At 35.2% G+C, this 25,332-nt stretch overlaps 3 protein-coding genes across 4 annotated transcripts in view; 2 read left to right on the top strand and 1 right to left on the bottom strand.

The window, feature by feature from the left end:
- Positions 1 to 3,800: 3,800 nt before the first annotated feature.
- Positions 3,801 to 8,738, top strand: LOC126725247 (probable indole-3-pyruvate monooxygenase YUCCA10). Of its 2 annotated transcripts, none has more exons than XM_050429819.1 (4): positions 3,801 to 4,565; positions 4,690 to 4,923; positions 5,706 to 5,831; positions 8,469 to 8,738. In XM_050429819.1, the coding sequence occupies exons 1-4, from the start codon at positions 3,954 to 3,956 to the stop codon at positions 8,481 to 8,483; spliced, it is 987 nt and encodes a 328-aa protein (XP_050285776.1). In that variant the 5' UTR covers positions 3,801 to 3,953; the 3' UTR covers positions 8,484 to 8,738. The 2 variants fall into 2 exon arrangements, with proteins under 2 accessions (XP_050285776.1, XP_050285775.1); XM_050429818.1 differs by lacking the exon at positions 8,469 to 8,738 and adding an exon at positions 7,019 to 7,262.
- LOC126725244 (probable LRR receptor-like serine/threonine-protein kinase At1g05700) overlaps positions 8,727 to 25,332 on the top strand; it is a 61,274-nt gene continuing 44,668 nt past the window's right edge. Inside the window, exon 1 of the mRNA XM_050429814.1 lies at positions 8,727 to 8,784. The gene's annotated coding sequence lies outside the window, so the exon portion shown is untranslated. The remainder of the gene's footprint in view (positions 8,785 to 25,332) is intronic.
- Positions 17,123 to 17,641, bottom strand: LOC126725249 (putative leucine-rich repeat receptor-like protein kinase At2g19210). The gene is made up of 2 exons (XM_050429822.1): positions 17,537 to 17,641; positions 17,123 to 17,419 (listed from the first exon to the last, which is right to left on the bottom strand). The coding sequence occupies exons 1-2, from the start codon at positions 17,616 to 17,618 to the stop codon at positions 17,262 to 17,264; spliced, it is 240 nt and encodes a 79-aa protein (XP_050285779.1). The 5' UTR covers positions 17,619 to 17,641; the 3' UTR covers positions 17,123 to 17,261.

The raw sequence follows: 25,332 nt of genomic DNA, 5'->3' as shown, positions 1-25,332 counted from the left end.
ATTGTTCATTCAAGTTCTCTACTTCTCTAACTATGTCCCTAGCTACAAACAAGAAGCAACAAACCTTTAGTTGACAATGCAATGCACATAATTAAGTCAGCCTTTTCATTTTTCTAAAATCTTGATTTCTTTAAAAATTTAGAAGTTTGAGAGATTGAAAAGCTAAAGAGGTTGGGTTTTCTCACAGGTTCTCTAACATCTTGGGAAACTAAAAACAAAAGTGAAAAGAAAGAGACAGATAAACAGGCTGTATTAACACCGTTAATTGAGTTATTTAGTCAAGTATGTGGCTGAATTTTAAAAGGGGAACCTAAGGTACTATATCTAAGTTTTGCCTTATAACTTTAAATACATAGGGCTTACAAATATGTATCATTGCTCACAAGAAATAATTCAAATAAAAAGGATGTTAAAAAATACTATAAATTTTACTTCAAAACATTTATAAATTGATGTGACAATTAATATGATTTGTGGACGTCAATAACCTATTAAATGCATTTTTAAGTTACTTTTTTTTTTTTTTTTTTTTTTTTTTTTTTTGATTGGTGATATATCTTTATAAGCCTTATGTTGTAAAATTTATAATATCTCTAATATCATTCATTCAAATACTTGTTTATTATTTTCTTGAAATGTCATGACTAATCACATTCATTGCTACATCGTTTGTAAGTTTTTTGTAGTAAAATTTGTTATAACTTTAGTATTTCTTCCAAAAAAAAAAACTCATATTACAAGATAAAAAGAATGGATTTTTGTTATAAAAAAGATTATGCTATTAAAAACTAGTTAAAGTAATAACAAAAATGCCCCATTTAAATATATCTTCTTAGACCTTAAAGTTTGTTGGGACACCATTGCTCAAAAATGATCTTGTAAATATATATATATATATATATATATGTGTGTGTGTGTGTGTATATGTATATATATGTATAAATTGACATTTGTACCCAATATATTTATGAGTTTTTTTATATAAAATTTTAATTATGAGTTATGATTGTGTCTATTATTAAATTTCAACTTGTTTTTTTATATGCATGTTTATATATGTATGTGCTTTGAATTTGTCTTAATATGTAAATATCATAGTTTGGCCTTTCAAACAAAAATTTTTAGTTTTATTTATATCTATATCCAATAAGTGTAGCTATAAACACACAAGTGCTAAAGTAACATAAGTCTTAATAAAAATAATGTTAACAATAGATTCATGTGAAAATGATGTTATTTTAATTACAACTTATTAATATCAATAATGACTTAACTTGACTTAAGAAAAAAAAAAAAAACTAAAAAGCAACCCTCTACTAACTTGACTTATCTAATTGATATTTTAATGCTTGAGTTCATATTACATGACAACTCAAATTACTCCATTTTCTACCATTAAATTCAATTAACTTAATAAATCCGGACTTACTGAATTTTATCTTCTATAATAAGATTTATTTGTTTGTTTGTTTTTATTTTATTCTATTTTATTTATTTTTGAATTTGATAGTTGAAAAATGGGAGCGATTTTTTTTTTTTTTTTGAAGGATAGTTTCAACTTATAACATGCTCTTGGTAATTGCTATTTATCATCCAAAATAAGATACTAATTGACAAAAAATTTTATTAGGTAAACTAAATAGAACCCAAGAAAGAAAATTGAAACTTAAATATTTTCATTAAAAATCTTAAAAAGTGATGTATGAATTGCAAAACTTTGCCAAAAAACTATCATAACATGATTTATTGATGTTAATTTATTGTCAATATTATATCGATATTATATTATGGCCTACCGACAAAAACTTCAGGCCCACCGACAAAAATCACACAGATATGATTTACACACTTTTCATGACATATTTTTAATCATTTTTATCAATTCTCACAAACCCTCAAATTCGTAACCAAGAGCTAGTGGAATTATGTTACTCTATGAATTGGATTTCTGCCTTTGGAAACTTTTTTTTTTCTTTTTTTCTTTTTTCATTCTTTCTTTTCTTGGGCAGCTTACTTTTAAAAGTAATGTCCCTTTTAAAGGTTTTTTAAAAAAAAAAAAAAAAAAATTCTTTTCAATAAATAGGGTTTTAATGGAAAATATTTAGAAAAAAATTTAATAAATTGTATGTGTAGGGACACGAATCTATAGCGGCCCAACAACGACGTTGGGCTCGCCTACAGAAAATCTCTTACAATAATACTTGTAGAGAGTGGGCTTGAAAGGCCAACGTTGGGTCACGGGGCGTTAGTTCAGGCCGGACGTTAGGTGAACCAAGACAAGAAAAGGCTTTGGTATGGATATTCGGGCCTTACATCCTTGTAACTTTGAGGGATTTGGCTCCTCGGATCATGTCCGAGGAGCATTAATGTTTTCTTCGGTTACCCGACGACGGGTTTTTCGTGGTGATGCGCCTATATTAACTGGGCATTCTCCTTCCTGAAGTTTTTTCTCCGGAAGTCAGATGGGAGCCCCCTCCTTATTAGTTTACCTTTCCTTTTATACTCGCCTACGTTTGTTGTCCCTCGTCCACGTGTAGGGTCGATCTTTCCAGGACAGATATCTGTCCCATCAATCTAATTCCGAAATTGTTGGAGATGATCAATAAAGCCTAAAAATCCGGCTCTGTTAGGTGCAGTGTCCTATCAGTGAAGGGTATTAAGGACAACTTCCCCGAGATATTTTCTGATCTTTTAAGTTTGCTTGTGTGCCCCTTTCATTAATGAGGTTTTGGGTCTGCCGAGGACTAAGCTGTCCTCGGCCATATCTTCGGGCCCCTTTTGGGCTTAATATTTTTGGGCTTGGGCCCTGACCTCCTTCAGTTTGGGGTCTGTGGATTCCTCATAAGCGAGCGGGCTGGGCCCCTAAACTATCGGGCCCCACAGTATGTAAATATTAGGTTTTAATGACTAGAATTTTTGTTTTTTACCTGTAATAATCTTTTACTTATAATTTGTTGTGAAAATATTGTAAACATAACATTTTTCTTATTTGAATAAAGGACTTAGAATTAATTTTTATCTTGAAAGAAAAAAAAAAGGAAAAAAAAAATTACCATTGTTTGCCTTGATAATAAAAAACAATTATAATTAAGGATGGCTAAAACCCATAGTCATATGGGTACTTAACCGGACCTGACCCAAAAATTTTCTGAGTATTATCTAACCAATTATGGGCAAAACAAAATTAGATTGAGTTTAGATGAAAACCCAAATGTTTGGGTCGGGTTTGGGTGTTACCCAAATCTGATCCATTAAAAAAAAAAAGTGGCAGCATCAGAAGAAAATTAAAACGTGGCACTCCCACCACCTTAATAATTTATTAATAAACCAATATAAACATAATATATTAACTACCTACCCCACTACATCAGCAGCCTTCGTTTTCTTCTACATTTTTACATCTGTCTCCATCTTCTGCAAATTTATTAATCATCTAGCATCAATGGCAAAGCTCAAGGGGAATCTAACTTTAAAAAATATATCTTTACCCATCCCTCTCTTCTGTGTGCAAGTGCAAACATGCAGGGGGCTTGGATTTATTTATTTATTTATTATTTTTTTTTTTTTATAGAATGAATGATGGTTATTTACTTATATATTAGCTTTGTAAAATCTTTGTATGAGTATCCACGGACAAGAAGTTCGGATAGTTACCAGGTACGGTTGTCCTGACCCAAACCCGGGTCATGACCATCTCTAGATTCATATAAAAAGAATATCATAGATTTAAAAAAAAAAAGAAAAAAAAGAAGTTATATTTAATAAATTGGGTAAACTTAGTCAGGGTATGTTATTTTTAACCAATGAAATGAAATTCACCAAAACCATATGTGTGGATATATAAAGGCAACCCCGTTCCATATATTATGTAAGCCTTTGCTTAGCTCTCTTTACTTCCTTCTTTGTAATAAGAACATACAGCAACCTAAGCAAACAGTGACTCAAAAACAAATATGCAGGAACAAGTAGCAATAATAGTTGGATCAGGCCCCTCTGGGCTTGCCACAGCTGCTTGCCTAAGCCAGCAATCAATCCCATACATAATTCTTGAGAGAGAAGACTGTATTGCTTCTATATGGAAGAAATATTCCTATGATCGTCTTCACCTCCACCTTGCAAAGCAATTTTGTGAACTCCCTCACATGTCATTCCCTGCCTCTTATCCCACCTTTTTGCCCAGAAAGATGTTTATACAGTACTTAGATGACTATGTCTCCCATTTCAACATTAGTCCTATGTTCCAAAGAACCGTGGAGTCTGCTGAGTACAATGAAGTTTCCAAGAGATGGATTGTTAAGGCTAGGAATGCAAGTTCAGGTGAGGTTGAGAAATATAGTGCAAAGTTTTTAGTGGTGGCCACTGGGGAAACAACCAACCCTTATACCCCAGAGGTTGAAGGGTTAAACACTTTCCCTGGTGAGGTTCTTCATTCTACTCAGTATAAGTCAGGGAAGGAGTTCAAAAACAAGAACGTTTTGGTTGTTGGGTCTGGGAATTCTGGAGTGGAAATTGCTCTAGACCTTGCAAATCATGGTGCCAAAACTTCCATTATTTTTCGAAGCCCGGTATGAAATTAACCACATCTAACTTAGATTTAATTTTTCTTACATTGGTCATTGTTATTAGTACAAAATTTAATATATCTATGCATCATGGTTACAATTACAAGTTATTGGATTATATATACAGGCTCATTTTCTCACAAGGGAGATGGTGTACTTGGGCTTGACCATGTTGAAGTATTTTCCCGTTAGTTTGGTGGATTTCTTGATGGTCATGCTTAGCAAACTGGTTTATGGGGACCTGACCAAGTATGGGATTGGAAGGCCTACAGAGGGTCCAATTTCTATGAAGCTTAAGTACGGCAAGTATCCACTTTTTGATGTTGGTACATATAAAAAGATCAAGTCAGGAGAAATTCAGGTAAGAATTTTGAGTGAGGGAATAGTTCATGTACTTAAAAAAGTAAAATTAATTCTTTAGAATTGTTTGTGGTATTAGAGCTAAATTTGATCTACGCTAATTAAAACTATAAGTTGGATTAGTTTTTACTTGTTCTGTAAGTACACGGATATGCAATGAGTTCAAGTTAGAGGATTTTCAGTAGATCCAATCTAATGGTATCTTGTCATTGTCTGTGAAATTAAATCTTAGGTCAATTCCTCAAAACTCTCATTGTAAGAAGAGAAATAATAAATTTATATGTTAGGTGGTTGAATGAAAAGGATACTACAATTTTTTTTGGGGCCAATTACTTTTCTAACTTGTTTTGGGGCCAATTGTGTTCTAGTCTAATGGATACCATTCCACAATTACTTTTCTAACTTGTTCATGGCAGCAAATAATTGATTACAATGATTTTCTTAAGAGCAATACTATATACAAAAAAAAAAAATATGATAATATTTTTTTCAATAATTGAGTTAGGAAGTTTATAGTGATCTAATAGTGACATCACTTTTTTTTATCTACTACTAACAATCTATCATATTAGTAGGTGTCAAATTTTTTGTGTCAATAGAGTATGGACCTTCTCTTTTTTGAAATGGTAAAGTTTAGAAGACCAATGGAAATCTTATACAATACACTTTACTCTATCTTGTAAGCTCCTGTTTGTCCTTTTTCATATACCTTTATTATTATTATTATCTTTTTTGGGTGATGAGAAAAACATGCTTGTTTATTTGATTGATTTACTTATGCAGGTTTTGCCAGCAGAAATAATTAAAGTTCAAGGCAACGACATACTATTCAAGAATGATAAGTTACATCCTTTTGACACCAATATTTTTTGTACTGGATTTAAGAGGTCGACAAACTTGTGGCTTAAGGTATTTGATAGAGTAGTCTTAGTGTTTGCCCTTTATTTTATTTTGAGATTTTTTTAAATATAATATTTTTTCTAATTTATCATCTACTTTTATTTGCAAGGCAATATCCTAATTTTTACTTGTTTTAATTCCGTTTAAATTAAAGTGTAGTTTTGAAAGCTTACACCTATATATTTGATAGAAATTACATAAATGATATGTCTTAAAATTTGAATTTTCTAAACATCAACAATAACATGGAACTAGAAAATATCCTACCGTAATAGTAGGTGATGAAGTGGTCCAATTTTGTCTAGGAAAAAGAAATAATTAAAAATATTTTAGTGAAGGAAATAAATTCTCCAATCTTTTTAAAGTATAGACTTGAATTACACTTTTGGCCTCTAAAGATTTCAAAATTTTAATTTTGGCCATTCATGTTTGATTAATTTTTTTGTTTGGCTCTTTACCTTTCAAAATTTTCATTTCTATGAAGAGTCAAATAGAAAATTGAATCAAACATGAAGGACTAAACTAAAAATTGAATTAAACATGAATGGTTAAAATGAAAATTTTGAAATATAAATAGATATGAAAAGAAAATCAAACATGAAGAGTTAAAATGAAAATTTTGAAACATAAATAGTCAAAATAAAAATAACTCCAAACTTTAAAAGTCAAAAGTATACTTTGATCTATACTCTTTATTGTGCTTTTGGTAGGAGGTTTGACTACTAAGGACTTAGGAGAATCATCAATCAAAAGTTTTTAACTCTAATGCAAATGTAAACATAAACATAAATTGGGGTTTAAATGGTTTGGGAAATTAGGAGCTAACACAATTATTTAAGATTTGGTGGATCTATTTTACCGGTAAGGAGGACCATTAGGCAAGTGTGACATGGTCCTTCTGGAGGAGTGAATAATTTCTCATTTGGCAGGGTGTAAAATGTGGTTTGATTTGGTTTATTAGTTTATTTTTCTTGTTAGGTACAACTTTTAGAGTTTCTTCCCCCCCCCCCCCCCCTCCCCTCCCCTCCAGCTATATCTAATATCTTATTCAATTTCACTTATTAACATGAACCTCACAAGAATTCCACTTTTAAAAATTACACTAAAAAAATTTAAGTTGTACCAAATAGCTACCATACTAGAACTATTCTTTTTAAAAAATAGTTCTCAATTAACTATTTTATTGTTATGAGTAGGGGGATGAGTATCTTTTGAACGGGGATGGACTTCCAAAACCTACTTATCCTAACCATTGGAAGGGAAAGAATTGCTTATACTGTGTTGGACTATCGAGAAGAGGGTTCTATGGAGCTAGCACTGATGCCCAAAATATAGCCAATGATATCAAGTCCACTGTGTAATGTCTCAAAAAATATGTGAGAGAGAGAGAGAGAGAGAGAGAGAGAGAGAGAGAGAGAGAGAGAGAGAGAGAGAGAGAGAGAGAGAGAGAGAGAGAGAGAGAGAGAGAGAGAGAGAGAGAGAGAGAGAGAATAATAAAAGAGGCTATTGTTGAGATATAATCTTGTTTTATTTGTTGCTTTGGTGAAGCATGAGTATTATGAGAACTAGTCACAAACCAATATAGTATAATGTATAATTTATTCTCTAAAAATTATTGAAAGTAATTTGTTTTTCTTAAAAATTGAACTATTTTTAAAAGTATTATTCATTTCGGTTTTATTATTTTGGGTTTTTTTTTTAATAACTAAATCATGAAATCAATGAAGAATCAAAAACCAAAAACAATGTCTATACATATCTATACTATATATAATAATGGAAGTTTTTTTTTAAAAAAAAATTTCTTTCTTCTCTTAAAGTTCCTTAGAAATGTCTCTGGCCACTTAAGAAACCTTCATTATCAAACTCTCATGTATTTAGGTTAATGATCCTAAACCTTGCAAGAACCAAATTTGACATTTAGCTTTTATCAAAATTAGATAAAAATTAAACCCCTAATCATGTTTTGAGATTTTCTATTTTCTCATGACCAAACTTTTGAGGTAGATTTTTTATTATCTATTGGATTACAAGATCAAATTATTATGTACTGCACATAATAAGAAAAAGTGTGCTAAATATAATATTTGTCGAAGCCAAACAGAAATTGAGAAAGGTCCCACAACAAAAAAGAACCATTGAGTCAAAAAATATGAAAGCAATAATTGGAGTATAATTACAATGTACTCTATTATTGTTTCAAAACTATCAGAGGTAAATACATTAAGCTTTGGTTTTTTTTTTTTTTTTTTTTTTTTTTTTTTTTTTTTTTTTTTTTTAACATAGAGTTAAACAAATGTCAAATATAAGAAAACTAAAGTGTCAAAGATAAACAAATTGAACAGTTAAATCAAAAATATAAAATAAAAATTGTACAACATGAATATGAAGTAAGAAGTTGTAGAGATTTCTAATTATTGAAAACCCTTCTCATTACCAACAAACCAATCCTAGCCACCCATAACCCTAAGTGATCACAATTACATGACCAAAAGCCCTTCTCATTACCATACTTCATGCTGTTTTTGCTCTCACAGTCCTTGTTCATTCCCAGGATCAATTAGGTTTGACAATCTAAATCTTTTGAGCACCGCTATATTTCAATTGTAGCACTCTAACCAAAGAACTAATCCTTTTCTATTTCAGGCTTCATTGGCATAGACTGATACCAGATGGCTCAAGCTATAAAGATGGAATAACAGGTATCAATTACACTTCAGACTCAACCTTCACGGATACTGGTGTAAATGGGAATATTTCAACCGAATACAGGACCAATTCTCTTGAACAACAGTTTTGGACTATCCGCAGCTTTCCTGAAGCAACCAAAAACTGTTACACTTTAAGACCTTCACCAGGCATATATAGACAATAACTATTTGATCTGAGTGAGTTTCGTGTATGGGAACTATGATGGCAAAGGCAAAACCCCAACATTTGATTTGTATCTTGGAGTAAACAAGTGGGACACTGGCAGTGGCAGATGCATCAAGTACATTAACAAAGGAAATTATGCATCTATCCATATCAGAAGACATCTAGGTTTTTTCATTATAAACACGGGCAGTGGGACACCTTTCATATCAGTGTTAGAGGTAAGACCTTTGAACAACAATACTTACATACCTAAATCAGGATTGAAAGTTCAAAAACGTGTATAAACACCCTTGAACGTTTAGACCCCCAATTTACAAATTAACCAATTCAAGCTTTATGTCAAACAACTAGTGTGCGGAAAATTAACATAAGCTATAAACAGAATTGGAAAACAATCTAAGCCAATTATAAATCACATCCACAGCAGAAAATAAAAGGCAAAGATAAAGGGAAGAGAGATGCAAACACAAGAACAACACACGATGTGTTATCGAAGAGGAAACCGAAGCCCTCGGCGTAAAACCTCTCCGCCGCCCTCCAAGCGGTCAATAATCCACTAGAAAATGTAATTGGGATACATGAACAGCAATAGACCCTCCAAGCCTAATCTACCCGATGTACCTAAGCCCTCCAAGCTTCTTGCTCCAACGAGGTTGCGCCGAACCTTTTTCTTTTCTAGCTTCCCGGATTCCGCTACTAGACCGTAGCATCAACCAATGAAGATTGGTTCCTTCCTAACTACTTCCTAGAAAACCAAACAACTGTCTCACAGTGATGATGATGGTGAGAATCAGGTTTGGTATAATGCATCTCAAGGATTTGACAATGGAGAGGAAGAGAGTAGAGGAATTTGAAGAGACTCTAAGGTATAGATTGTGGGTGAAACAATCTTGTTTTTCTTTAGGGTTTCTCTCTCAAAATTCTCTCTGGAAGCTCTCTTTCAATCGTGGGTAAAAGGGGTATTTATACTGGAGTGGGAGAGGAATGTGAAACGTCAGGTTTTACAAAACAGGGGTGGCTCGCGGCTTGACCTCGCGGCTTGACTAAGTCGCGAGATCCAGTCGCGAGTTAACCGTATGGCCAGTTGTCCTGTTTTGTCCTGTAGTGCTCCAGCTAGCATGACTGTTCATCTTCCAGCATGCTTGGCACGTGTGTTGCTTCTGGCGGCTTGCAGCCGCCCGTCACCCGTGAGTCCCAGCCGCGAGTCTCTGTTTTCTTGCACACTCTTGAGCAATCTTCACTCTATCTCACTCACTACCCTTACAACAAACCCACCTAAATACAGGGTTACTAAATGTTGAATTACAAGCAAATTTGGCACGGAATAAAGCCAATTAGATGGTTGAATAAATTCAACCTTACAATCTCCCCCTTTGGCTATTCTGTGACAAAACCCTAAAACAGACTCTAGACTTAACATGTGAGTTGGGAACAGTTGAACAAAACTCACTCACACCTAACTCTAGAAGCTGTGAAGCACTTGAATCATATGAACATAATACTCCTGAAATACAACAATACACCATGATCATTGTAAGCAGAAAATTATAAATGCATATGAAACAGGCAATATGTGATCAAGCAAAGATGGAGTTAAGAAACAAACCATGGCTTGATCAACCAAGTGAACACCACAAGGTAGTGATCACAGTGCTCATTCACACTTGGAATGAACACAAGGACATACAAGTTAACAAGCACAAGGCAAGACACTTGTATGCTCAACACTCAACCAATGCATAACACACAAGGTATATGCATCTAGGAACAATCCTACAAGGGCACAAGAGTGACAGTACATAAACCAAAATGCAAAACATTTAGATTAAAGTACTGATTTCAACATAGCATAAAGGCTGCATTAAGCAAGGTACATACCATAAAGCCTACAAACTGTGCATAAAACATTAACCCTAAAAGCTTACAAAAGCACATGGGTACAAACTACAATATAACTGAATATAAACTTAAACAATATAAACTAAAAGTGTATAAAGTTTCTCCCGTTCAAAATGATGATAAGCTGTGATGCACTTGGAACATATATACTTGTAACCTGAAACACTTGCACAAAACACATTAGACCCTCAAGGTAAAGCAAGTAATAGAAGGACAAGTATAATATAACAAGTAAATTGCGATCAAGTAAACATGATGTGAAACATGTGAGCAACTTGATCATACACCAAAACAGTCATAAAAATGACTACAATGATCACATAGCAAAGCAAAAGATCATCCGAACAAGCATTTAATGAAGCACAATAGCATAGGGATATATGCATGTCCAAAACACAAACATGATGCAATACAAGAAAACAAACATAAAGAGAATGTCTTCTCCCCCTTGGTATATGCATCTCCCCTATGGAATATCTCTCCCCCTACAAATGTGCATGAGAAATAGAATTTCTCCCCCTAAGGATGTGCACAAGAGTCATATAGAAATGACACAACACTCCGACATACTCTTTAGAGTATACTCTCCCCCTTTTTGTCAGGAATAGACAAAGGGTCAAGGAGAAACGAGGGTAAGAGATGAAGGTAAGAACAAAGAGAATGATGCAGGAGGGAAAAATGAAAATTTTTTGAAAACAACTTTGAAAATAACCCTCAATATGCAAAACACGCGATTTTCGCAACTAAGTGAGTCGCCACAAAGTCGCCAGTTCAAGCCGCCAAAACACTCAAAGACAAAAGATTGAAAATTTTTCTAAGTGTTTTTCGCGACTGGAAGGTCTACCCGCGAGAGAGTCGCGAGCTGAGACGCCAAAATCTCTGAGTAACCCTCGTGACTGGACCTTCCACTCGCGAACAAGTTGCCAAAAATGACCCGCGAAGACGCGACTGAGTCTCGCGACTTGACTTACCCGCGACTGAGTCTCGCGACTTGACTTACCCGCGACTGAATCGCCAAAACAGGGCAAAAATGGGTTTCTTGAAAAATTTCAAATTTTTTAACAAAATACTTTCTAAAAACACCTAAAACACTCAAAAATCTTTTTGCGCTTGAATTAACAAAGATTGAGCATGTGAAAACACATTTCATCAAATACAATCACACAAATGAATATGGCATTTATTGAACATAAACTTGTATGTTGTGTGTGGATATCAACAATGAGATAGTCCTTAGTCTAATGTGAAGTTTCAATGATCAATTCAACTAAGACATACACAATTAGCACTAGATCAAGTGATCCATCTCAATTATAGAAATATGTATATATGACCTCCCACAAAATTTGATAACATATCTTGGAGCTTTACATTTGACTCCATAACATTTGATCATTTTGATCTCTTGAGACAATCACCTCTCATTGTGAGAGTGATATTTGATATTTCACTTTAATGAACAAGCCTTTGGCTTTTTGAATAAACATTCTCTTTAATATAAGGTCGCTTACCCTTTTTCCTAGTCGAATACTAGAATGTGCGACAGGCTTTTGCAGCTCAATATCTCTTTTCATTTGGAGATTTACATTTGGTGAGCTCTTCTTAGCAAAAACAAAAATAAAGAGTGGGAAGATATATAGACACAAGTCTATGCAAGTTTCAAGATCAATATAACCATTCACTAATCATTCATGACAAGTTTGAAGATCTATTTACAACAATCACATATATTTCAAGATTTCTCCCACAGTGATATGAGTGCAAAGAAACAAGCAATGCTCGAAAATACACAAAGCCATTAGCACAAAGGTACAAGGCAAAACAAGTTTTGAGACAAAACTCAACAACGTCGATCAAACTTTTTGATTTTCTACTTTTTATGTGGTTTTGGATTTTTACACACACAAACCAAAGACATAAAAGTAAGATCAAAACAAAAACAAAACAATGCATATAAAGATATGCATGATGCACAAATGCATGACAATGAAGCATCTAATGCATGAAGGGTCCTACAAAGATCGAAAGAATTAGATCAAGGACCAAAGGAACAAAAGCTCAACCATAGGAACCCTTCCTCATCCAAACAGAACAATTGTTTGGAATGAGTGTCTCATGAGAAGTGAGACGAGGGTTGGGAGAATGAAAACCGGAGATGCACATAGACAAGGAGTTAAGAGCATTAAACACTTTCTTTAACAACATGCTATTATCACTAAAATCTGGTTTATCCTTTTTAGCACAACTTCCAAGAAGCTCAAGTTTTTCTTTTCTTTTGATTCTTTTAAAAGCATGAAACTTAGAGCATTGAGGTCTTAGATAACCAAAGGCACCACAATGGTGACACACAATGTGTTTAGGTCCACTAGGCCTTTTGGGAAGGGATCTAGTAATATGATTTTGTTCCATCTTCAACTTATGACATTGAGGTCTTATATGACCAATCACACCACAATGGTAGCAAGTTGGAACAAACTTAGATCCATCCAAAGTCTTAGGTTGAGACCTAAACAGAGGCTTTGACTTAATAGCCTTTCTCTCCACCTTTTGATTTCTTTTATGTGGAGGAATGTACACCGATTTTTCCTTTAAGGTAGAACACACACTAGGCACAAAATCGGGTACCACAACATGATTGCAACAAATATTTTCATCCTTTTTAACAATAGGTTCAGCAATCAAACACTTGGCATGCATCTTAAGAGATTCATTTTCACATTTAAGATCATCAACAAGTTTGTTAGACAAAACAAGTTTAGCATCCAAGTCTATATTCAAACATTAAAACTCTTTCAGCTTTTCAAGAGAAATTTCAGCAAGTTTTTTATATTTCTCAACCAATTTGTTGGATTCATTGAGCTTAGCAATCAAATCATCATTTTCACAAAATAACTTGCTCAAATTCTTTTGAAACTTCTTAGCATTTTTCTTCAAGAGTTTGTCAACAACACCCATAGATTCAAATAACATGTCATCACACTTATGAGGATTAACACTCATAGAGGCATTTTCACAAACACGTGGCATGTTACATTCATCACCAACCAAATCATGCAAAGAGGCATACAAAGCACAATCCATGGCAAATAAACACAAGGGGTCAAGGATCACACTTAGGTATTTAAACCACAGCAAGTGTACCCGCTCTGATACCAATTGAAAGTTCAAAAACGTGTACAAAACACCTTTGAACGTTTAGACCCCCAAAATACAACTTAACCAATACAAGCAATATGTCAAACAACTAGTGTGCGGAAACTTAACACATGCTATAATACGAAATTGGTTAAAGACTATCTAAGTCATAACAAAATAAAACCACAGCAGATAATAAAAAGGCAAAGATAGAGAGGAAGGAAGATGCAAACACAAAGACAACACGCGATGTGTTATCGAAGAGGAAACCGAAGTCCTCGGCGAAAAACCTCTCCGCCGCCCTCCAAGCGGTAAACAATCCACTAGAAAATACAGTTGGGATACAAGGACAGCAATAGACCCTCCAAGCCTAATCTACCCAGTGCACCTAAGCCCTCCAAGCTTCTTGCTCCAACGAGGTTGCGCCGAACCTTTTTCTTTTCTAGCTTCCCGGATTTCGCTACTAGACCGTAGCATCAACCAATGAAGATTGGTTCCTTCCTAACTGCTTCCCAGAAATCCAAACAACTGTCTCACAGTGATGATGATGGTGAGAACCAGGTTTGGTATAATGCCTCTCAAGGATTTGACAATGGAGAGGAAGAGAGTAGAGGAATTTGAAGAGACTCTAAGGTATAGATTGTGGGTGAAACAATCTTGTTTTTCTTTAGGGTTTCTCTCTCAAAATTCTCTCTGGAAGCTCTCTTTCAATCGTGGGTAAAAGGGGTATTTATACTGGAGTGGGAGAGGAATGTGAAACGTCAGGTTTTACAAAACAGGGGTGGCTCGCGGCTTGACCTCGCGGCTTGACTAAGTCGCGAGATCCAGTCGCGAGTTAACCGTATGGCCAGTTGTCCTGTTTTGTCCTGTAGTGCTCCAGCTAGCATGACTGTTCATCTTCCAGCATGCTTGGCACATGTGCTGCTTCTGGCGGCTTGCAGCCACGAGTCACCCACGAGTCCCAGCCGCGAGTCTCTGTTTTCCTGCATACTCTTGAGCAAACTTCACTCTATCTCACTCACTACCCTTACAACAAACCCACCTAAATACAGGGTTACTAAATGCTGAATTACAAGCAAATTTGGCACGGAATAAAGCCAATTAGATGGTTGAATAAATTCAACCTTACACAAATGAAAGTTCAAAAACGTGTATAAACACCTTTGAACGTTTAGACCCCCAATTTACAAATTAACCAATTCAAGCTTTATGTCAAACAACTAGTGTGCGGAAAATTAACATAAGCTATAAACAGAATTGGAAAACAATTTAAGCCAATTATAAATCACATCCACAGCAGAAAATAAAAGGCAAAGATAAAGGGAAGAGAGATGCAAACACAAGAACAACACACGATGTGTTATCGAAGAGGAAACCGAAGCCCTCGGCGTAAAACCTCTCCGCCGCCCTCCAAGCGGTCAATAATCCACTAGAAAATGTAGTTGGGATACATGAACAGCAATAGACCCTCCAAGCCTAATCTACCCGATGTACCTAAGCCCCCCAAGCTTCTTGCTCCAACGAGGTTGCGCCGAACTTTTTTCTTTTCTAGCTTCCCGGATTCCGCTACTAGACTGTAGCATCAACCAATGAAGATTGGTTCCTTCCTAACTGCTTCCCAGAAAACCAAACAACTGTCTCACAGTGATGATGATGGTGAGAACCAGGTTTGGTATAATGCCTCTCAAGGATTTGACAATGGAGAGGAAGTGAGTAGAGGAATTTGAAGAGACTCTAAGGTATAGATTGTGGGTGAAACAATCTTGTTTTTCTTTAGGGTTTCTCTCTCAAAATTCTCTCTGGAAGCTCTCTTTCAATCGTGGGTAAAAGGGATATTTATACTGGAGTGGGAGAGGAATGTGAAACGTCAGGTTTTACAAAACAGGGGTGGCTCACGGCTTGACTAAGTCGTGAGATCCAGTCGCGAGTTAACCGTATGGCCAGTTGTCCTGTTTTGTCCTGTAGTGCTCCAGCTAGCATGACTGTTCATCTTCCAGCATGCTTGGCACGTGTGCTGCTTCTGGCGGCTTGCAGCCGCGAGTCACCCGCGAGTCCCAGTCGCGAGTCTCTGTTTTCTTGCACACTCTTGAGCAATCTTCACTCTATCTCACTCACTATCCTTACAACAAACCCACCTAAATACAGGGTTACTAAATGCTGAATTACAAGCAAATTTGGCACGGAATAAAGCCAATTAGATGGTTGAATAAATTCAACCTTACAAGGATCACTAGATCTCCTTTAGCGGTTCGATTGTGGTTCAACAACTTATAAAACTTACAGGTAAGCCACTTTCAATAAGCATCCTTCTGGTAAGACTTAGTACAGCCAGCTATTAAGGTACATGCTGAAAAGGCACTTTTTCTTGAACCTTTCAATAAGAAATACAAGATTTACGGATAATAAGGTATAAAAATGTCCAACAATTTTATCTCTGAAATGACATACAACGAATAGTCCGAGTTAAATCAAAATTGGGAGCTCTAAAATTTTAAAAGATGGTGAGGAATTAGAAGTGGAATAGAGAGCGGTGTTATACAAAACTAGAAATGGTTCCTCTAATTCTGCAACCTGGGTTGCAAAATTCTCTAGGTCTTAGCTCTAACACTGATATGAAAGGTGTCCCATTGCCTGTGTTTACAAGACAAATATAGATGTCTTCTGATGGGGATATAAGCATAATTTCCTTTGTTAATGTACTTGATGTATCTGGCACTGCCACTGTGTCCCACTTGTTTACTCCAAGATACAAATCAACTGTTGGGATTTTGCCTTTGGCATCATAGTTCCCATACATGAAACCCGCTCGGATCATATAGTTCCTGTTTTCTTCTGGAGAAGGTCTTAAAGTGTAATAGTTTTTGGTCCCCTCAGAAAAACCTATGAAGCACGGGTGCGTTTCTGGATTCGGTGCTGGACTCAGCAATTTTTTAAAAAGTAGGGTGCAGGTGCGGCGATTAAAAAATTATTAAAAATATTTATATTTATATTTTCTATATATGTTTACTATTAAAATATTCTTAAAAAACACATTACTATGCCCTGATTCACGAAACAAAGAAAGAAGAATGCAAGAAACACAAAACAAAAAAGAAAATACAAAAGAAGCAACAATTATTTAGAATAAAATTGAGGAAAGATAGATTTAGGATGTTTGGGCCTCATTTAAAGCCGATTTCGGCTGTTCCGGCATGATTCAAGGCCTATTTTAGCCTGTTTCGGCTGCTTCGGTTGCTGGCCGATACGACCTGATTCGGCCGTTTCGGTTGCCGGCCGATACGACTCGATTCGGCCAATACGACTTAATTCTGGCCAAATCGTCCCGGTTCGGCGAGAATAGAAGTCGAGTCGGCACGAATCAAGCCGAGTCAAAGTGAATCCGTAAAAAAAAAAAAAAAAAAGCTCAGACGCGGCACCGATGCGTGGGCAGCCGCATTGGACACCACAACTCGCGTCAGGCCGCATCGGACTCTAGTATGGCACCCTCCCAGCCGCGTCCATGCTTCATAGAGGAAAACTACGGACGGTCTAGAACTGTTGATCAATATTATTGGTCCTATATTCGGGTGCAATATTCCCATTTACACCTGTGTCTATGAAGGTTGAATCAGATGTGTAATTGATTTCTGTTGCTCCATCTTTATAGCTTGAACCTTCTGGTATCCCACAGTCGATGTTGATGAAACCTGAAATAGAAAAGCATTAATTTTATAGTTAGAACCGCTTTCCATCTCCCTTATGTGTGTGTTTGTTTCTATATATATATATATAAAATGGTGGTCAAAAGAATTAGATTGTCAAACCTAATTGATCCTGGGAATGAACAAGGACTGTGAGAGTAAAAGCACCATGAAGTATTATTGCAAATAGAAATTGCTTTGCCATTTCCAACACAGTTTAGATTCCTTGGCGTGCCTTCTCAGATTTCAATCCTATAAATAGTGCTTTGCTCCAAGTTTTATGTTGAGAAAGTCTTACATCGATGAGATTAAAGTATTTGAGCAACTAGGTCCATTACTTCTGCATCGGAGAATGATATTCCGCTGACACAAATTCTGTCTTTGTCGAAAGACACACCGACATTTCTTTAACCTAAAATATATATATATATATATATATATATATATATATTTTTTTTTTTTTCCTTTCAAATCCATCTGTTGGCATTCTCTCTAAAATAGTTGAACTAAAAGTCCTTGACAGTGAAGGCAAATTTTTTAGAATCTAGTCCATGGTGTTGACAGACAGCCAAACAAATGCTAGGAGCTGTTTGAAAGCATAGACGGCGGAGTAAGAAAAGTTGTAGACTTTGTTTTTAGAGACTGTCATCCTCGAAGTCGATGGTTAAGTCATTGTATATAACTATATATTATTTAATGTCATACTTTTTTTTTTTTGAGAATCAAGTCAGAAACTATTATTAATCAAAACAACTATCAAGTATTACATGCTGTTGCACATCACTTGGGATGTCATTCGTCCAAACATGAGGGCACTGTATGGCTTTAGACGCTTTTGCTAACTTATCTGCTACACCATTCCCCTGCCTTTTCACATGAACAAACGCAACTGAAGCAAAGTTCAGCGCCATTGTTCTCACTTCGTCCAGGATATGACCATATGAACTAAAGCACGGAGAGCTGGAATTGATCGCTGCTGTGATGGTTGCAGAATCCCCTTCAAACACCACGTCTGCTAGGCCAAGCTGAAGCGCAAAACGTACGGCTGTTCTACATGCGATGGCCTCGACCTCTTCTACTGTTCCTGGTAGCGCTATTCTATCTGAAATAGCACCACAGACTCGTCCGTCCACGTCTCTGACTACTGCGCCAACTCCCGCCTGCCAAGTTTCTTTGAACAGAGCACCATCATAGTTTACTTTGTGCTGTGAGTTCTGGGGTGGGTACCAACGCGGTATATCTGAGGGCCTGGGCTCTGAAACCGGCTGTTCTTGTGCTAGCCGGAATTCAGTCAACCGTTCTTGCATATTCCGGTACAGCTGATGAAATGGGAGGGAAGGCACCTGCATTCTTGTAGAATTCCTCTTGTTCCAAATACCCCAAGTGACCATAGCAAACCGTTCAGCCAGGTTCGCTACATCTAAATTTGTTATACCAGTCCATAGATCCCTGAAGTCGACAAATCGCATTGAAAGCTGATTTCTGAGGACTTCTTCTTCCCACCAAACCTCCTTGAGGACTTGGCATCCCCATAGTGCATGAACCGTGTCCTCTACTTCCTCATTGCACCACTCACAGGTGGCGTTCCTTGTGACATTCCTGACTAGCAAGTTCTTTTTTGTGGGGAGAGATTCTCGGCAAGCTCTCCATAGGAAGTGCTTGATTTTGTTTGGAATATTCATGGTCCAAATTTTCCTCCAACAGCTGGTATTGGCCGATGAATCAGATGGGCTAGGAGTGGATGAATCCTGGTTGGAAGATAGCATTTTGTATGCACTCTTTGTTGTGTACCTCCCTGATTTTGTGCCAGCCCAAATAAGAAGATCTTGGGTCCGGTTTGAGCATAGGGGGATTCCCAAAATCTGTTGGGCTTCATGGGGAAAGAATTCTTGTGTTACCCGGTCTCTAATGTCATACTTAACTAGTCGTTAACCCGCGCTATGCGCGAAAAGTTTTTACATAAATGTGAAACATATATAACATATGCAAAATCATCTTGATTTATTTTTCTTCTTCTATTGAATGCATTTTTCATTTGTAGTTTAAGATGTTACTTTAAGTCTAAATATATTCCAATCAAATAATGGTGTCTTGTGCTAATCCAAAATAAAATTAATTTTGCCAAATTCAACATAAGCTTCTATTTGGCAAATCCCAATAGCTGAGCAAAAGAAAATTGGCAAGATCTCATTTCTTAATTCCTTAACCTTCTTGAACTTCCACACTAACCAAGCAAAGAGGAAAAAAAAGAAATCTGAAATTTAGGAATATGGACCGTCTAACTAAATTAGGTGCAGTTTTAAAAAATAATTGACTTCAATTTTGAATAACATCCCTTCAACCAAACAAAGAAAAAAGAGTAGAGTAATAATATTTGAAAGTTCAAAAACGTGTAGAAAACACCTTTGAACGTTTAGACCCCCAAAATACAATTTAACCAACTCAAGCAATATGTCAAACAACTAGTGTGCGGAAACTTAACACATGCTATAATATGAAATTGGTTAAACAACTATCTAAGCCATAACAAAATAAAACCACAGCAGATAAAATAAAGGCAAAGATAGAGAGGAAGGAAGATGCAAACACAAAGACAACACGCGATGTGTTATCGAAGAGGAAACCGAAGTCCTCGGCGAAAAACCTCTCCGCTGCCCTCCAAGCGGTAATCAATCCACTAGAAAATACAGTTGGGATACAAGGACAGCAATAGACCCTCCAAGCCTAATCTACCCAGTGCACCTAAGCCCTCCAAGCTTCTTGCTCCAACGAGGTTGCGCCGAACCTTTTTCTTTTCTAGCTTCCCGGATTCCGCTACTAGACCGTAGCATCAACCAATGAAGATTGACTCCTTCCTAACTGCTTCCCAGAACTCCAAACAACTGTCTCACAGAGATGATAATGGTGAGAACCAGGTTTGGTATAATGCCTCTCAAGGATTTGACAATGGAGAGGAAGAGAGTAAGGGAATTTGAAGAGACTCTAAGGTATAGATTGTGGGTGAAGCAATCTGGTTTTTCTTTAGGGTTTCTCTCTCAAAATTCTCTCTGGAAGCTCTCCTTCAATCGTGGGTTAAAGGGGTATTTATACTGGAGTGGGAGAGGAATGTGAAACGTCAGGTTTTACAAAACAGGGGTGGCTCGCGGCTTGACCTCGCGGCTTGACCAAGTCGCGAGATCGAGTCGCGAGTTAACCGTATGGCCAGTTGTCCTGTTTTGTCCTGTAGTGCTCCAGCTAGCATGACTGTTCATCTTCCAGTATGCTTGGCACGTGTGCAGCTTCTGGCGGCTTGCAGCCGCGAGTCCACCTGCGAGTCCCAGCCGCGAGTCTCTGTTTTCTTGCACACTCTTGAGCAAACTTCACTCTATCTCACTCACTACCCTTACAACAAACCCACCTAAATACAGGGTTACTAAATGCTGAATTACAAGCAAATTTGGCACGGAATAAAGCCAATTAGATGGTTGAATAAATTCAACCTTACAATATTATTATCTAAAAGAGTTGAAAGAAAGGCATGTGAAATTTGAGATCTCATTTTTTTTTTTTTTGATAAAAAAAAAAAGGAATGCATGAGACTCCAATCTACCAAATTACCAATCAGCAATACAAAAATACACTCACACTGCTAATTCAAAAACTTTCATCCCACCAAATCAAGACATCTATTCCTCAACTTTCATACATTGCCAAGTCTACCTTAGGCTTGAACTCAAAATGATTTAATTTGATAGAGTGTTGCATATAATTAAATTTGTTTGTCTCAATATGCAGTAGCACTTAATTGATGCAACCTTAATGCAGCAGTAGCTCTTGAACAATGCAGTCCAGTATGACATACTGGACTGCATATAAATCCAAGATATCAAAAGCTTAAAAAAAGAAACATATGGAGACCTTTTTTGGATCTTAAATAACAAAATTTTAAAATACAACCCTAGGTCCATGCATTTACAACAAAAGTAGCAAAAGTTACAATGAACAATATGTCAAGCACAAATTATTCTCAAATAGACACAAATCTTATGCTAACACATCACTCTGCACATCCCCATCATTTCTTTTGCAAGCCCATACACAACCTCCTTCACTCTTCAGAGTATCTTCACTCTTCAGAGTATAAGGAACCATGTCATCAAAGTACATAAACTAATAAGGATGGTACTTCTTAAAATGAAGTTGTTTAATGAAATCTATTTTGAATTAAATAATTAAAATAATTTTTTTTTGAGAAAGTAAAATAATAACAAATGATTGAAAAAGATAACAACTTTGTAAAAAAAAAAATCAAACTCAAACTTTTGCACTCATCAATGGCCATCAAATCATTATGTTTTGGCTTAACATGTAACACCTTTACCGAGCACTGTCTTTGTGAAAAACTCAAACCATGAGTTTGAGGTTGAGGCCAATCTAATAATAGTCTAAATAAACCGCTTTGGGAATCTGAGAACACCAAACAAATAAACAAAATCAATCATTATTAGAACAATTAAACAACCAAAAAGAGGTATCAATTTCATTTAAATGAATAAACAACCTTTGAAATTACAGTAGATGAAGAAGAATAAGTCTAAATCAAAACCTTAATTAAAACAAAATCTAACTCAATCACCTAATTCAAAACCAATAGATCAGAATACCAAAAAAACTAAATCCTATTAAACCTCCAAATTTAAAATGAAATTTTACTTTTTAAGCCTCTGTATATTTGGATAAAGATTTAGTTTTTCAAACACGGAAAACCCATAGCTTGTCTAAAATTGTCTTATGGGTAACATCTAATATAACAAAATAGTAACTAACTAACATTGACACCCAAAAATTTACAATACATTTAAAACCTTATTTAAAAGTTTTGAATTAAAATAACACAATTTGAAGAGATTAGTAAACCAAAGTGCTCCACAGTTTCACTTCCACTAACAAATAAAGATAACAGCACACATAAATACGCTCAACTATTTTCTTATTTCAATTGACAACTCGTGTACATAGTTACTCGTAGGCCTTTTGTCGAACACCTAACAGATATGGCCAAGAAATAGAACTTAGTTGATGTATAGGTGCTGAAACAGAGGAACTTAAAAAAAAAAAATTTAGAATAATGTAATCTAGAAATTAAAAACTTATCGACAGAAAATTGATATACCACCAATTTCAAGCTTCAGCCAGAAAATCCAATTTATATTTAACACATACAACAAAAGAATTGGGCATGAGGATAACCTTATTGCAACCCATGAACACCATTGTTAGTCTGTTACCCTGCCCAGCAAATCCGTCCTCCTTGACAGTCATCACAATCTTCTTCAACACAAATTTCTGCCTTAAATCGCCAAAACCTAAAGCCAAAAAAAAAAAAAAAAAAAAAAACCCAATTTTGCTTCAAAACCGAGATGGAAAAATAAATAACACAAATTTCCACCTTAAATCTCTAGAACCTAAAGCACAAAAAAAAAAAAAAAAAAAAAAAAAAAAAAAAAAAAAAAAAACCCTTTTTTAATGTCGGCAAACCAAAGGCCAACCATTTAGCCAAAGAACAGTATATTGGAAGTAATAACTGGGCAAGTAGGTTTTCAATTGAAGAGCAAATCAGAATTCTTACTTTGGGTTTGGACTTCCTCTACAGAGGAGGCTAGTTTCAGTTGCAATTGACGGCCAAAACCCAGCACACCTGAGGGTTAGGAAGTGAAATCCCTAAAATGATAGAAAAACCTAATTAGAGACAAAATCCCTAAATTGACAGAAAAACCTAATTAAAGACAATAGGAAAAGATATTATTCATAGATTAATTGAGAAATACCAAGAGAGAATGGTCTGATACGAAGAAGGGTTTGGCCGACCTGTATCTGCGATTGGAGTGAATCACTTCAGAGGCGTTTTGGACGACGGTGAAGGGGAGCGGGATCAGGTTTTGTTGGAGCTAATATAGGTCTGGGTTTTGGATGATGGAGAAGTGGTTTGGCCGTGGGGTGTATTTTGCACGAAGGCGAAGGTTTGACCATGGTGTGTGTTTTGGACGACAGAGAAGTGGAACGGGAAGGATTAGGGGAATGGGAGAAATAGAAAATCAAAGTATGGTTTTTTGTATTATTGGGTTTTATGTATTATCGGGTTTTAGAAGAAAGAAAAATCAAAAAATTTTTTTTTTTAAGTAATGCTGATGTGGAAAATGTAGGAGCTTCAAAAGTTTCGGTTATATATATATATATATATATATATATATATAGATAAGATTTATTAACATGTGCCTTTAGAGCATATATTAGTAAGCTATTTTAGAAAATTTTTTATTGAAAAATGAAAAAATAATTAACTGTTTTGACAACTTTTTTAATTCCTCATAAAAACTTTTTCAAAATTGATGGTTAATACGTGTCGGCACATATTAACCAGACCCTATATAGCATTTTGTCAGACTATTCCAAGCCTTGTCCATGGAATCATCTTCATTTAAAACAATCATATTGCAGAATAAATATTTAGAAAGTAAAAAGAATAAGAAATTTGTACTTCCACTTGGCTAATATAGGAAACAAATTTTTTCCACAATATCAATACGCAATAATGAGCCTCTTGAATATATAAAGAAAAATGAAATAAAAAGTTTGATTTCTTCAACTAGTCCTATATTATTAGAGACTTGTTTAGTTCTAATTGATGGAACAGCAACCTTTTTTTTGAGAAGAAGATGGAATAGCAACCTGACGTACTTCAAATGAAGTATGGCAATGGCATGAAAATTTCAGCAATCACAGACTCAAAGTGGTCCAAAGTCAGCGTTTTCTCTTTTAATTGTTAGGGCAGGATCAAGTGATATCTTTGATGTCACGCCATCATTCATGATGTGGTACCTCAGTTATCAAATTGCCCAATGGACTTTCAAAAAAAAAAAAAAAAATTGCCCAATGGACTATAACTTAATTTTTTATAGTCACAAAACGGTTACTTGCAAATTTTGAATTCATAATTTAGTTGACTTGATTATTATTTTTGAAACGTTTTATTAAATAAATGGAATTTTAGGGTTAGGGTTCTATTCTAAATGAGGGGTTTCAGTATTCTGACCCTTCAAACATTCAATTGAATGCTCAAGAGCGAAATTAAGCTTCCTAATTTAATGTTTGAGCTTCCAATTTTGTTAGATTATGCCTGAGTTGAGGGATTTTAAAAATAAATAAATAATAAAAAATGCCTGAGATAATAACAAAAGGGGATTTTTATTATAAAAACAAAAACATAAGGTCATCTTTAGGGATTAGATTTAGTATGTTAAATTGGGGCTTTATTAATTATTATTATTTTTTAATAAACAATTGGGGCTTTATTTATTTATTTATTTATTTTAAGAGAGTTTTAACCAATGGCAATTGGGGCTTCAGATGATTTGTGCAATTAGGTATATAATTGAGATGGCAATGAGGTTTTTTATTTTTATTTTTTATTTTTTAAGGTTAGTGAGAATTTACACACAATGTCACATATGTGTGGGTGTCAGTGATATAATTCATGTGATATAAATAAAAAAGTTATATTTAAATATTTTCAATTCAAAGACTACAATATAGTCACAATCATTATTTGTTTCTCAAAAAAACAAAGTCACAGACATTATGTAAAATATATAAATATTCCAAGGGGCCAATAATAAGAGTTCAAATTTATAAATGTCAAGAAGAAGAACAAAATCATAAGTTAGGTCATGTACAAAAATGAGGAAGAGAATATAGTCTCAAGAAAGGAAAGCAAAAGCCTCAAATTCATAGAGAATTTCTAAATCCAGAACATTTCAAAGGGATAGACATTGTGTGTAATATTCTCACTTACCTTAAGAAAAAACCCATTACTATCTTATCAACTACTAACTACATATATGGCTATAATCCCCAAACCCACCTTCTTATCAACGTTGGTC

Source organism: Quercus robur, chromosome 5 (genome assembly GCF_932294415.1).
Source record: "Quercus robur chromosome 5, dhQueRobu3.1, whole genome shotgun sequence".
Taxonomy (NCBI): Eukaryota; Viridiplantae; Streptophyta; class Magnoliopsida; order Fagales; family Fagaceae; genus Quercus; species Quercus robur.
The sequence above is the reverse complement of the archived record's forward strand: the minus strand, read 5'-3'. Positions and strand labels throughout refer to the sequence as shown.